General features: G+C 44.2%; 1 protein-coding gene across 6 annotated transcripts in view; it reads right to left on the minus strand.

Annotated features, from left to right (window-relative positions):
* epb41l4b (erythrocyte membrane protein band 4.1 like 4B) overlaps nt 1–11,931 on the minus strand; it is a 169,816-nt gene extending 157,885 nt beyond the window's left edge. For 4 of the 6 annotated variants that reach the window (XR_009999603.1, XR_009999604.1, XM_062956976.1 and 1 more), the window contains exon 1: nt 11,394–11,928. Coding sequence is in view for 4 of the 6 variants with exons in the window: in XM_062956976.1 (XP_062813046.1) it covers nt 11,394–11,636 (243 nt within the window). In the remaining 2 variants the exon portion in view is untranslated. Of the gene's footprint in view, nt 1–11,393 lie in introns of all 6 variants that reach the window. The other 2 variants (XM_062956977.1, XM_062956978.1) reach the window with 2 other exon arrangements.
* Between the last annotated feature and the right edge of the window lie 1,476 nt (nt 11,932–13,407).

Consider the following 13,407-nt stretch of genomic DNA (forward strand, 5'->3'; position numbering starts at 1 on the left):
AAATAAAAAAGGACCCAGTATTAAAAACAAAACAAAAACAAAAACCATGGACATTAAATAAACAACAATTTGAACACAGGGAAATTCAACAAAGGAAACAATCAGGAAAAAACAAGACAATAACATGTATACCATCAGGACAACAAATAAAAGGGGAACTATCTGAAAACAAGGGAATTCAAGAAAGAAAACAATCAGGGCCAGATAACACTTCCAAACAAAGGATTCCCCCAGGGAGGAAGCAATCAGACTGCAAGGCCATTACATGCTATTCAAGGAGACTAATAACAGAATGCATACCTGCCACACCGAGACAATTCAGTGTATTCCAGCTCACCAAACTAAGATACTCTTACGAAGAAAACAACCAGGCTTTGCGGCTGCAGGGCTATTCACTGCTATTCCATCTGGCGAACAAACGAATCCAAAAAGCCACAGCAATGCATGGCTGGGCACAGCTAGTATTATATAAATACAGTTGTGGTGAAGTATTTCTAAATGCAGTTATCATTTCCCCAAACATCAAACAATTCACATCTCAACACAATCTTGCAGTGTTGTCCTGTGTGTATAACCTCCCTGGGGTGTGGGATGAGGAATGCCAATTTTTAATCCTCTATGCAACCTTTAATAGAAAGGAGAACCATTTAGGAGACAACCTCCCAAATTCTTCTTAGCTTTTTGTTAGTAGGCAGCAAATGAAGATTAAGAGAAATATACATTTGGAGAAGTGATTCACTAAAGAGAAAAAGTAATAACATGTTTTATAAAGCCATGTCTGGATCTTAGGGCTTATCTACACTAACCAAGGGACAGAAAATCATCCCCTTGAAGCTAAACAACGCACAGAACTGATCCAGGTTAAGAGAAGCAAAAGCTGCTTAATGCAGCCTTGAATCGCATTAACCAAACTAATGCCTTGCTCTGAATTCTCCTCCAGAATCTGGAGCAAACCATAATTTTGGGCCCATGTAAACAGTTGCAGTCATTTCTGAGATGGAACTGGCTGCAACTGTTTAAATGCCCATCCTATATGGCCAGGGATTGTGTGGCCCCAATGAAATGGAATGACACCCACCACCCACTCCTATTCTGCTTGTTACAACAGCTAGTGGATATGATGTGGGTCATGTCAGTTGCTCATCACCTGGAGTGATACAGATGTGAAGGACACAGCAATCAGAAAAGGGATGGGGAGGAAGGGATGATTTTTCCACTCCCTCTCCTCTCTCCTGTGTCACTCTGGCACCCCAGCTGACATCACTCCAGGTGACAAGCAACTAGCACAGCCCATGTTGTGCCCATGTTGTGTGGTGAAGAGAATGGTTGGGGACAATAAGGGTGGCTGTCCGGCAGCAGAAAACCAAATTCAGTATTGCAGGATGGTCAGGACATGCCTCTGCAGTGGCTGGAGGGGTAGTTGTCAGGTATTTGAGGGCCAACCCAGTTTTTGCCATGGTGTATCAACCACAGGATAAGGCGTTAGTGTAGAACCAGCGATAGTTACTGGCTATTTTCTTCCTTGATGGACCATTAAACAACTGCTGTTGCCTTCGTGTAATTTCCTACTTATGGTGATTCTGAGGCAAATTATCATGGGGTTTTCTTGGGATTTGTGTGCGGAGAGGGGTTTACCTTTGCCTTTCACTGAGACTGAATATGTGTGACTTGCTGAAGGCCAAGCCACATATATGGCTAGTCAGATTTGAACCCTGGTTTCCAGAGTTAAGTCCAATGCTCAAACCATTACACTGCACTGGAACCCACCTAAAAAAGTATTTGCCATTTATGCAGCATGCACACATTTATGCAGCGTGCACACATTCATGCACACTGTTGCTACATAACAGATCTATTACTATTCATAGCTTTATTTATATTCTACCTTTACCCCAAGACTCAAGGTCATTTACACAGTAAAAGAATTAAAGTTAAAAACATGTCAAAAATCAACTTTAAAACCAAAATAAAAGTTCAACCATATTTAAAACATACATTCTAAAAAGATTTTAAAAGCTAAACAAAATTTAAAACAATACAGAACTTATAGCCCTTCAATGAGAAGGGGCGTTGTATGATCATTGTAATCTTCAAAACATCTCTGTAAGGAAGGTGAGGTTTGAGGCAGATGGAAAGTAGGACTGAGATGCAGAAACCTACTTAAAACCATATGCAGTCCAATGACACACAGATGCATCAAATAATAAATTCCAGTTTAATGGAATCTCCTCATATTAACTGTGCATGAAATTGCTGTCCTACCACCTCATCAGAAGGGCCAATCTGCCTGTCATTTGCTGCTTCAACTCCCTTTTTGGCACAGAGCCCTTCACACAACGTAAAGGAACTTCCAGCAGGGCTCCATGCCGAAAAGGGAGGTGAAGCAGCGCCCTCTGCCACTGAAGTAACATGGGAGCCTTCCCGTGTTTCCTTCCTTTCAATGAGGGGAAATCCCTCATGGGATGAGGAGGAATGTAAGGCGGGTGATGCAGGGCGTGGAGCCGCAGCTTCTCCACGCCCCCCGCCAGGAGCCCATGGATTCACCCTAATGCAGGGCGAATCCATGGGCCTTTCTGATAAGGTCACTAGTGAGTTGATGGCAGTTGAGAGTCAAGATTTTAACTGGGAGTTTTCTGGCTTACTATTCATTCTCTCCGCCATTTTGCTACATTTTCTCTCATCTAATCTGCTTTCCACAAGACATGTACTACTCTTTGAATATGACGCAAAGAAGAACTTGCCTCATTTCTCATTGCTGTATAAAACACACTAGATTTCTAGACTTGGTTGTATAGTACCAGGTCAACAGGAACTAATGACTGCATTTACACCCTTTACCCCTTGGGCATTTACCCAAAAGGAACAGAAGAAATAAATAGATATCTTTCCCTGAATCTTTCACAGTATGGTGCCCCTGAGGAATTCCAGACTTAAGAGGCTAGCTAGTGCATTATTCAATTTAGAAGGTGAGGGAATGCTGAAAAGTGTACATTGTAAAGACTTAAAACCAGAAGAAGCAAGCATAAATGATCAAATCCATCACAGCAAAAGTCTAAAGAAGAGCCTGCCTAATAATATATATGTATGCCTTTTCAGGTTAACACAAGGGGAGAGTAGAATTTGAGTTCATCATATCTACCTTTTACTAGAACTCCTAGATCTATTGAAGCCAGAAAAAGGCCCCATAGAATTAAAGATCTCTGACTGCTAAAATGTGGTCTGAGCACTCACTCTTTCCATACACATATCCACTCCTGTGGATATATGTATGGGAACCCCACTTCCTACATTTCTTAATTTCAGCAATATAATATGGAGGGAGGGTTATGTTATTGTTGCCATCGTCAAACAACTGGGACATCCAGTTGTTAATTTATTACAACTTACCTTCTGCTCAGTGAGGTTTAAAGCATGTTTTCATGATAGGAGCCCCCGGTGGTGCAATGGGTTAAACCCTTGTGCCGGCAGGAGTCATGACCAACAGTTAGGAGGTTCAAATCTGGGGAGAGCATGGATGAGCTCCCTCTGTCAGCTTCAGCTCCCCTTGCAGGGACATGAGAGAAGCCTCCCACTAGGATGGTAAAAAATAAAATCATCCAGGCGTCCCCTGGGCAACGTTCTTGCAGACGGCCAATTCTCTCACATCAGAAGCAACCTGCAGTTTCTCAAGTCAATCCTGACACACACACACACACAAGAGGAAATGATAAAAAAGAGGAAACAGTACAAAACAAAATGACATGCTAAAAGGTGTCACAAAATATCAGTCCAAGTGGGCATTTTGAATAACTTATCCAAATGAGGAATTTCAAGCTCAAGTTCTGATTGATTATGCCCCGGTCTCTCTTGGAGCAGATGTGGAGCAAATGAGGTCTGTGGTTAACATACAGCTCCCGGAGGCCCATTTTGCAGTCTTTAAGAACCTCTAGAAATTCCAAATGCCATAAGCTCCTTAAAAAACCTCAAACCAGCACAAAAATATGATAATTTTACTTCCCTAACTGCAACTCAGCTCCACACCCATATTTCAATCAATTTCCAGCATTGGAAGTGATGCATTAGGGACAGGTATATAACATGAGGGATGGTGGCTACTATACCTTCCCTCCACTATTCATCCCTGCCTTGGACAACTGTAGGGCCCTGCATTCTCTTTTCCTAGAACCTCAGCTTTTTTACTAGATGTCAAAAGTCCATCTCCTAGTTTTACCTCCTTGAATGTAAAATTGCAGGGAGATAACTTTTTTTAATTGGAGAAATGAAATTAGTCACTAAATCACTTCAAGCGTTACTTAGAACCATGTGGTATTTTCAGATTTGAAGGAAGGAATAATTTTGTCAGCGAAGTTTGTACTTCATAATCTTAGCCCTGACTATGGTGGAGGGTTAAATCAAGCAATTTGCGTCACAAGTTATAAAGTATTAAATGAAAGGGAGCCAAAACTACACTCCCACAATTTGAGCATAGCTAAAGAACACCAGGTCTGAGATCTAGTCTGCAAAGAACAATAGATTTAAGATCAAGATATAATGAGATCATACGCATGAATAACGTATTTGTCCAAACCCTGCTTTGGGGAAAAAACAAATGTCACCAGACACAATATGAGGTGCTAGCTTTGATCCTGAAGAGCTATCTTATAACTAATCCCATATGAACATGTCAATTTTATTTTTAAAATATGTTCATCAGAGACCCTCTCTGAGGTCAATCAGGTGGTGACCAGTAACAGCCTATTTGGGTTAATGACACCTGAAGTATTCAGCTTACTCTGGAAACATATAATCTACACATATTTTGTTATTTTAAAGCAGCAGGTAAGACAAATATTTATTTTATCAAGCTTATAAATAGACTAGGCATGATGCAGTTTTAGATGGTTTGATTTGGTTAATAAATTTGCTTTCACTGATATTTCTCCTGTTATCCTATTATCCCCATTCCTACTTTTACTGATTTTAATTGTAAGGTTTTTTTTAATGAGATGAATTTAATGTTGTTTAACTCCCTTGAGAACGTTCACAATTAGTGTGTTTTTAAAAATAGAAAAAGGAAATGAAGATGCATGCATCTACTCCTAACTGCAATGCATGCAATCACTCCACCTGGAAACTTGTCATCAGACAAGTTCCATCTATTTGCCCTATAGTAATTCCCTTGGAGCAGTCCATTCTGCTTCAGGAGAACATTTTGGCTTCTGAGTACCACAACTATGCATGCCAGACCTATTTAAGAAATCAGAGCACAAATACTATGGTCTGAGTCTTTATATTATCTGCAACTTAACTAACATTATGTGCACTCAGACCACACACATACGTTAACCCCACTTGATTCTTCATTATTTGCAAGCACTGAAGCTTGAAAATTACATATCTAGACTGTAACTCCCAAAGGTTCTTGGCACTATAGTCCTAAAAGCCAGTCATCCTCCCCACTCAGGTAGGGGGGGTGGGGGAAAGAGAAAGAGAGATTGAGAAAGAGAGAGAGTATGGTCTGAATCCACCTGCGGCCTCTTTCTGTTTGGAGATCATTTGTCATGGAAATGAAAGTGCATTTGGTTATAGAGCTCCAGGCGATCGCAAACACCCAGTTAAATTTCTGCTGCAGAACTTCCTTATCAACACAGGAATAACACCAGTAGGAGTGGACTTTGCTTCTGCTTCCCTTCACACTAACAAAAATGGACAATTGAATAGGGCTTAAATCTGGTCTGGGAATATAAGCAACAAATCACCCCCTTGGCCTACTAAAATAACAAGCAACAGCAGTGCCTACTACACTGGTAGTCTGATGCATGTGAAGCCTACCAATGTCATCTACTACTGCTGCTAACAGAGTACATTGAGTCCAGTTCTTACGCTTTTACCAGTGTAACCCCTATCAAACTCTGCCAAGATTTAGTCAAAGTAACAGACTCCAGGCTGTTTATTTTCAAAGGTCCATAACACTAGCATTTAAGTGTCACAATTCTTCTAAAGTCATACCATAAAGGTCAACATGGGACAAATAATCATTGTGTTGTCGAAGGCTTTCATGGCCAGAATCACTGGGGCCCCTTCCACACAAATGAATAAAATCCCACATTTTCTGCTCTGAACTAGAATATATGGCAGTGTGGACTCGGATAACCCACTTCAAAGCAGATATTGTGGGATTTTCTGCCTTGATATTCTGGGTTATATGACTGTGTGGAAGGGTCCTGGGTTGCTGTGAGTTTTTTTTTTTTGGGGGGGGGGGGTTCTACGGCCATGATCCAGTAGCATTCCTTCCTGATGTGGGTTCTCCCCCCCATCCTGGACAGTCCACAGATATATATACACTCCACTTGTTCAGATCTCTGAACAAACCACTGAGGATGCCTGCCACAGATGCAGGTGAGACATCTAGAAAAGAATTCTATTGGAACATGGCCATACAGTCCAAAAAACTCACAGCAATCCATATAATCATGTGTGCATATGGTCTATAAGCCAATATGTAATATATGTGTGTGTGTATATTATATATATATATATATATATATATATATATATATATATATATATATATATATACACACACACACACACACACACACACACACACACACACACACACACACACTTGGCTGAAACAAAGAGAAACATAAACAGAGGAAGCAATAAAATTCTATTTATGGGGGGAAAGGTTGATGTGCCTGGGGAACTAAACATTCCCCACAGTAGTACAAAGGGTTTGTGGGCATGGTTTATCAATCTGAGAGCAATTGGGTATACATGCCTTTATAAGGATGATTTGTTAAATATGTTACATGCTGACTGATCCTGTTTGTTCACAAACAAGGTAAGACTTTCCCTTACATCAAATAGTCAGACTGCTAGTAACCCTTATTAAATGTATGGCATATAATCTGATGTATACACATACATTTCTGCTCCGTGAAATAAAACCCCACCAAAACAGCACCTTGTTTCTGTTTGCAATAATGTTCATAGATACTAACATTTGTTTAAGGTTGCCCTGGACTACGACAGTTTCATTTCCTTCTACTGAGAAAGGTGAGCTCATAAGCATCATTGTCTATGTTCTGTATATTCACAGGTGACAGTTACCCAGTTTAAGAATTTGAGATGTACAGGCAGTCCCTGTGTTATAAACATTCGACTTGCAAAACAACTCATAGTTAAGAACAGGGGTGAAACAACAGGAAGTAAAAGAATTGTACCCCTTGGAAGGGAAATTTATTCCTGAAAAGAGTTATCATGAGGGAAAGGTGTTTCCACTGAAGCTTTAGCATCAATGCTTGTTTCCACAACAAGCCAAATGTTTCAAAATCCAATTCTCACAGGGACAAAAAGTGCGGTGAAATCTTCTAAACAGAGGCACAGACAGGAAAACAAACACCACAGGAGTGTTAACCCTTCCCTATGCTATCCAAAGTGTGTGTGTGTGTGTGTGTGTGTGACTAGCATGTATATCTATATAAATAAAAATGTAAATGTCTGTTTGTTCAGAACTTCACATCTCTCAAAATACTTCACCAATTGCTTTGAAATTTTGACGCAATGTTGCAATCGAACAGGCACATGTTTTTATGTTTTCACATACCTACTATTATATAGATGTCATGCCCGTGACAGGTAAAATATGCTTTTCTTCAAAAACAGCACCATCTGCTGGATGTCCAAGCAACACACACTATATTATATATTTGACTATTCTATTCCAATCTTTCTAAGTACATTGCTGCATTGAATTTTCATAGATTTAGATTAAGTTTCACTTTGATTTAATTTAATTGCGTTGGAATTCTTCACTGCCTGGAATATCAGTATGCCCATAAAACACACTGTAGAACTGATGCATTTCAATACCACTTTCACAATTCAGGTTCAAGGCTGTGGGATTGTGGGAGTTGCAGTTTTTGGAAGCACTCTTTGGCAGAGGTGGCTAAAGACCTTGACAAACTACAACAGCTCCCATGACTTCATGCCTTTGAGTTGGGGTGGTGTTAAAGCTGCACCTGTTCTCCAGACAGAGAGCCAAAGGAAGCGTCAGCAGTGATTCACCCACTCCCTGTGCAGGCCTCTCCGAAGAGCTGCGACGACAAGAGGGAAAGGCCAGCGGTGGCGGCTACCAGGACCAGGAGGAACCCAGCAAGCAGCTTCATGACGAAAGAAAAGCCACAGGGAGACACAAGAGGAAGGCGAGGCAGCAGACAGCGGGGCCCAGTGGCACAGAAAGGGCGGGCACTCCTGGCACTCCAAGCCACGCCCCTCCCATCAGTCCTACAGGGTCAGAGACCCAGGAGGCAGGATTTCCTGGATGGAACACCCTCCACTAGGACTCCAAACTGTTTGCACTTCGACTCCCTGAATTCAATCACACTGGTTTCAGGGAAATGATGCCCAAAAACTAACAGGAGGTGGCTCAAAGACTGAATGCCACATACAGAATTCACCTATTTATTTATTTATATTCTGCTTTATCTCTTCCTCTGAGCCCTTCCACACAGCTATATAACCCAGCATATCATGGCAGATAATCCACAATATCTGCATTGAACTAGATTATTTGAATCCACACTACCATATAATCCAGTTTAATGTGGATTTTATACAGTTGCGTGGAAGGGGCCCCAGATTATCAAGGCAGAAAATCCCACAATATCTGCTTTGACCTGGGTTATCTCAATCCACACTGCCATATATCCCAGTTCAAAGCAGATATTGTGGGTTTTTCAACCTTGATATTTTGGGTTATATGGCTGTGTGGAAGGGCCCAGAGTCCACACTGTCATATAACCCAATTCAAAGTAAATAATGTGGGATTTTATTCAGCTGTGTGGAAGGGGCCTCAAAGTGGCTCAGAATCAAAAACATCGCAACTTAAAATCTTATATAAATACAAATGTAACTATTTGTTCAAAATCTCAAATCTCCCAAAATTCTTCACCGATCGCTTTGAAAATTGGACACAACGTGGCATCCGAAAAGGCGCATGTTCTCGAGTTTTTACATACCTACTATTATACAGATGTCACACTTATGACAGGTAAAATATGCTTTTTTGGGGAAAACAGCGCCATCTGCTGGACATCAAAGCAACATCCACTATACTACATAATTTACTCTCAGAGCCAATCTTTAGAATTCTGCCGTTCAGATCTACACACGGATTGTTTCTCACATGGACAATTATCTGTTGCATGTTCTAGAGTTGCCAAACCAGACATTCTCTATATCTGCACAGACAACAGAACAACAAAAAAATTGTATATCAACAAGCATTATGAAATTACATATATTAGAAACCAGCTCTTTCTCTTTCTTTTTCATTTAACCAGACTGGGCCACAGCAACGCTTGGCTTGGTACAGCTAGTATATGACTGTGATTTGAAAATCTGGATGTTCCAGTGTATATTTGAATCATGGTTAGTTCCTGTTCATGAATACCCAGCACTAGCTTATAAGGTTGTACTCAGCACTTTACGCCCAGCCCTGGCCTATTAATCTGCTTCTTGCACAAGTCCTTGCCCAGCCCTCTCGAGACTGATCATGCCCACCATATTCCAGGTTACTGGTTGTTGAGGTTGGTTTGATACACTTTTATGATGTTTTTATACCGTTTTTAATTGTTTTAATTAGACTGTTATATGTTATTATGTTGTTAATTGTGCTTTAGCTGGTAAATATTGTATGCTCTGGGATTGGTCCCTCATGTAAGCCGCCCCAAGTCCCTTCAGGGAGATGGGGGGGGGGGGGGCTGTGGCACAGCTGGCTAGTAACCAGCTGCAATAAATCACTACTGACCGAGACATCATGAGTTCGAAGCCCGGGTCCTGACCATTAAATAGCCCAGATTGCTGTTTACCTAAGCAGTCCAAAAGACAGTTGCATCTGTCAACTAGGAAATTTAGGTACGCTTTATGCAGGAGGCTAATTTCACTAATTTACAACACCATAAAACTGGCAGCAGCATGCGGAAAGGAATGAGGAAGTACAGTACTTGGTGTCACTAGTGTGCAGTGAAGGAACAACTCCCCCTGTGGCCAGAATCGAGCATATCCTCATGAAGCTGGAAATGTTAAATTGCCTCTGTGTGTGTCTATACTGTATGTTGTTTGTCTGATGGCATTGAATGTTTGCCATATATATGTTCATTGTAATCCGCCCTGAGTCTCCTTTGGGGTGAGAAAAGCGGAATATAAATACAGTAAATAAATTAAAGGAAATATTTATTTATTTATTTACAGTATTTATATTCCGCCCTTCTCACCCCGAAGGGGACTCAGGGCGGATCACATTATATACATATAGGGCAAACATTCAATGCCCATATACACATAAAACCGAGAGACGCAGAGCCAATTTAACCTTCTCCTGAGGGGATGTTTGAGTCTGGCCACGGGGGGGGGGGGGGTGTGAGCTGATTCATCATCCACTGTGACGGCACTTCCTCATTCCAACATCGTAATTTAGTTAAATTTGCCCCCCCCCCCCCCCCACCTTTCTAAGTGGTACCTAATTTCCTACTTGATAGATCTTTCGGGTTGCTAGGTCAGCAATGAGCAGGGGCTATTTTTTATTTTTTTAATTGACGGGTGCTCACCCTGCCACGGGCTGGCCTCGAACTCATGACCTCATGGTCAGAGTGATTTATTGCAGCAGGCTGCTTACCAGCCTGCACCACAGCCCGGCCCCAAATAAATATAAAGTAGTTGTTGTTATTGCTAATATTAAACTTGCATGTTAAAAATGGGCCTGTTTAGACTTACAAACAAATTCAACTGAAGAACAGACCCACAGAACCTATCTTGCCCACAACGTGGGGGCTGCCTGTACAAATAAAAAGCGACACCCTACCTACGTGCCCTTAAAGGCAACGTAGGTAACGGTAAAGGTTTCCCCTGGCGTTAAATCCAGTCATGTATGACTCTGGGGGTTGGTGCTCATCTCCATTTCTAAGCCGAAGAACCGGCGTTGTCCATAGACACCTCCAAGGTCATGTGGCCGGCATGACTGCATGGAGCGCCGTTACCTTCCCGCCGGAGCGGTACCTATTGATCTACTCACATTTGCATGTTTTCGAACTGCTAGGTTGGCAGAGGCAACGTAGGAGACACAAAAATGCCACGCAGGATGGAAAGGAAGAGGAACAAACTGGAACGAATCCCTATCCGATGCCCCAGCCTGAGCCATTCCCCCTCCTTTGCACAAGGGCATACCTTGCCTAGGTGCTTTGAGAAGTTGGGGGCGAGGAATGGCTAAAGGGGGGCAAGGCAGGTGCCAAGGGAGGGGGAGACAGGCCGCACAAGAGACCCCCTCTCCCCCACCCCCGCCTGCCTGAGGCCCCTACCTGAGCAGGATCCAGCCTGAGCGCTCCCTTTCGACGGCTCTACTCACTCACCGCCAGTTCCACCGAGACTTCCGCGCCGTCGAGCAGCTGCACCCGGCAATGCAGCGCCCCTTTCCCGCCGGGCGCCGCCGCCTGGATGTGGTGAAGCGCCGTTGGCGGCGGGAGCGGCGGGCTGTGCGCGTCTCTAGCCGAGGCAGCTATTCCTCCGTCGCGCTCGTCCCCTCCGCCGCCTCCTCCTCGCCCGTAGCGCTGCATCGACCGCCGGCCGAAGGTCCTGCGAAGGAACCGCAGCATCCTGTGCGCCGCGCAGAGGAGCCGCCGCTGCTGCCGTCCTCCTCCTCGCGGTGCGGCTCTCCTGAGGAGGAGGAGGAAGGCGGGCGAGGGAGGGAGCGAAGGAGCGAGTGAGGGAGAGGGAGGGAGGGCGCCTCTCCCTGCAGCGCCCCCAGCCGCCGCCCAGGAGCCAAGCAGGAGGCAGCGGCACAAAGGGGGCTCCTGGCGGGGTTGGCGCTCCCCCTGCCGCCTTTCTTCCGGCTGGAGGCGCGAAGACCGAGGCAACCTGTAGAGGCGACGAGGAAGCCGCGGGCGGCCCTTCCTTCCTTCCTGCCTTCCTTCAGCTTCCGCCGCCCAGAGAGGGGCGTCACCCGGTCTCCTCTCGGCCTCGCCCCCTTCGCCTCAGGGCCGGCTCTTCGGGGTCCAGGGCGCCGCCTTGGCCCTCCCACCCTCCACACCTGGGCCACCTGCCCCTTCGGAAAGGTTAGTCGCCTCGTCCCGCCTCTGGCGCGAGATACTCTCTTATTTGCTTGTTTTATGAGGCAATGAAACGTGTGAGGAGCCTGGGACGCTGAAGAGCCCCTCGAGGATTGCGGGACGGAACGCCAGGCAAACTTGAGCCGCGAGGCGTGGTAACGAGTTGCCTCGCGCTCAGAAAGGGCGGGGCCTCGGGGACAATTAGTCTCGCCCCGCCCCCTTCTCCCCGTTGCTTTCCCCTGGGGCCATTCACCTCTCCCTCAGTTTCAATGGCGGACACACTTGCTTTCCCGCTTTTTTCTCTCAAGCAAGTATTGCGTGTCAATTTGAAGCCAAGTGAACTGGGAAGGCATGAGGCCAGGGAGGGAGCTGAAGAGTACAGCTGCTCTTGCCTTTCCCCATGTGGCCACGCCCCCCTCACACCTGTGGCCTGGGGGGGGGGGGTGTACGGATGTCCTGCCCTTTCTGAGAAGAAAAGCGTCCTTCCTGCCCTCCATTATTTCTGCCTTCACTTTTGCTTCCCTCGGCTTCAGCATCTCATGGCTGCCTGCTGCCTGGGTTTGGAGGCCTACTTTGCAGAGGGATCTCTCCAAAGGGGTAACAGTGAGTGAACAGGTGTAAGTTGAGGCGAGTGGGGGAAGGGAGAGAGAAGACTGGAAGCCAAGGCTTGTGGTGTGAGGGTAAAAGGGAGGGGATGTGATAACGAAGGTACAAAGTGTGTGTGTGTGTACAAGCATGTAGACAATTTCAACTATGAGGAAACCATGAAAATGAAGAAAATCTGGCTTCTCTGTATATTATTTGAGAACACAGAAATGCTACTATCATGTCAGACTTCACAGAAGCCATTGAATTTCAGCAAAAAAGAAGAAACAATGAAAATGAACAAAATATGGCTACCAGTATTAAAAAAACTCTAAAATCAGAACAATAAACAAGGAACAACACTCCGAAAATGGGAATTCCAGACAAGAAACAATCAGGGCCAGCTAACACTTCCCAACAAAGGATTCTCCCTGGCAGGAATTAGCAAGCCCTTGAGCGGCAAGGCCATTAAATGCTAATCAAGGTGATTAATTACAACATTCACGCTTGCCTCCAGCAGACAAGAGTTCTTTCTCCCACCCTGGACCTTCCACAGATATATAAACCTCCGTTGCTTAGTTTTCAGTATATCTCACAACTCAGAGGATGCCTGCCATAGATGTGGGTGAAATGTCAGGAGAGAATGCTTTTGGAATATGGCCAGACGGCCTGGAAAACTCACAGCAACCCAACTAAAGGAAAGTTATTCGCTGAAAATAAATCTCTTGTTATG

This window comes from Anolis carolinensis, chromosome 6 (genome assembly GCF_035594765.1).
Source record: "Anolis carolinensis isolate JA03-04 chromosome 6, rAnoCar3.1.pri, whole genome shotgun sequence".
In the NCBI taxonomy this organism is placed as follows: domain Eukaryota; kingdom Metazoa; phylum Chordata; class Lepidosauria; order Squamata; family Dactyloidae; genus Anolis; species Anolis carolinensis.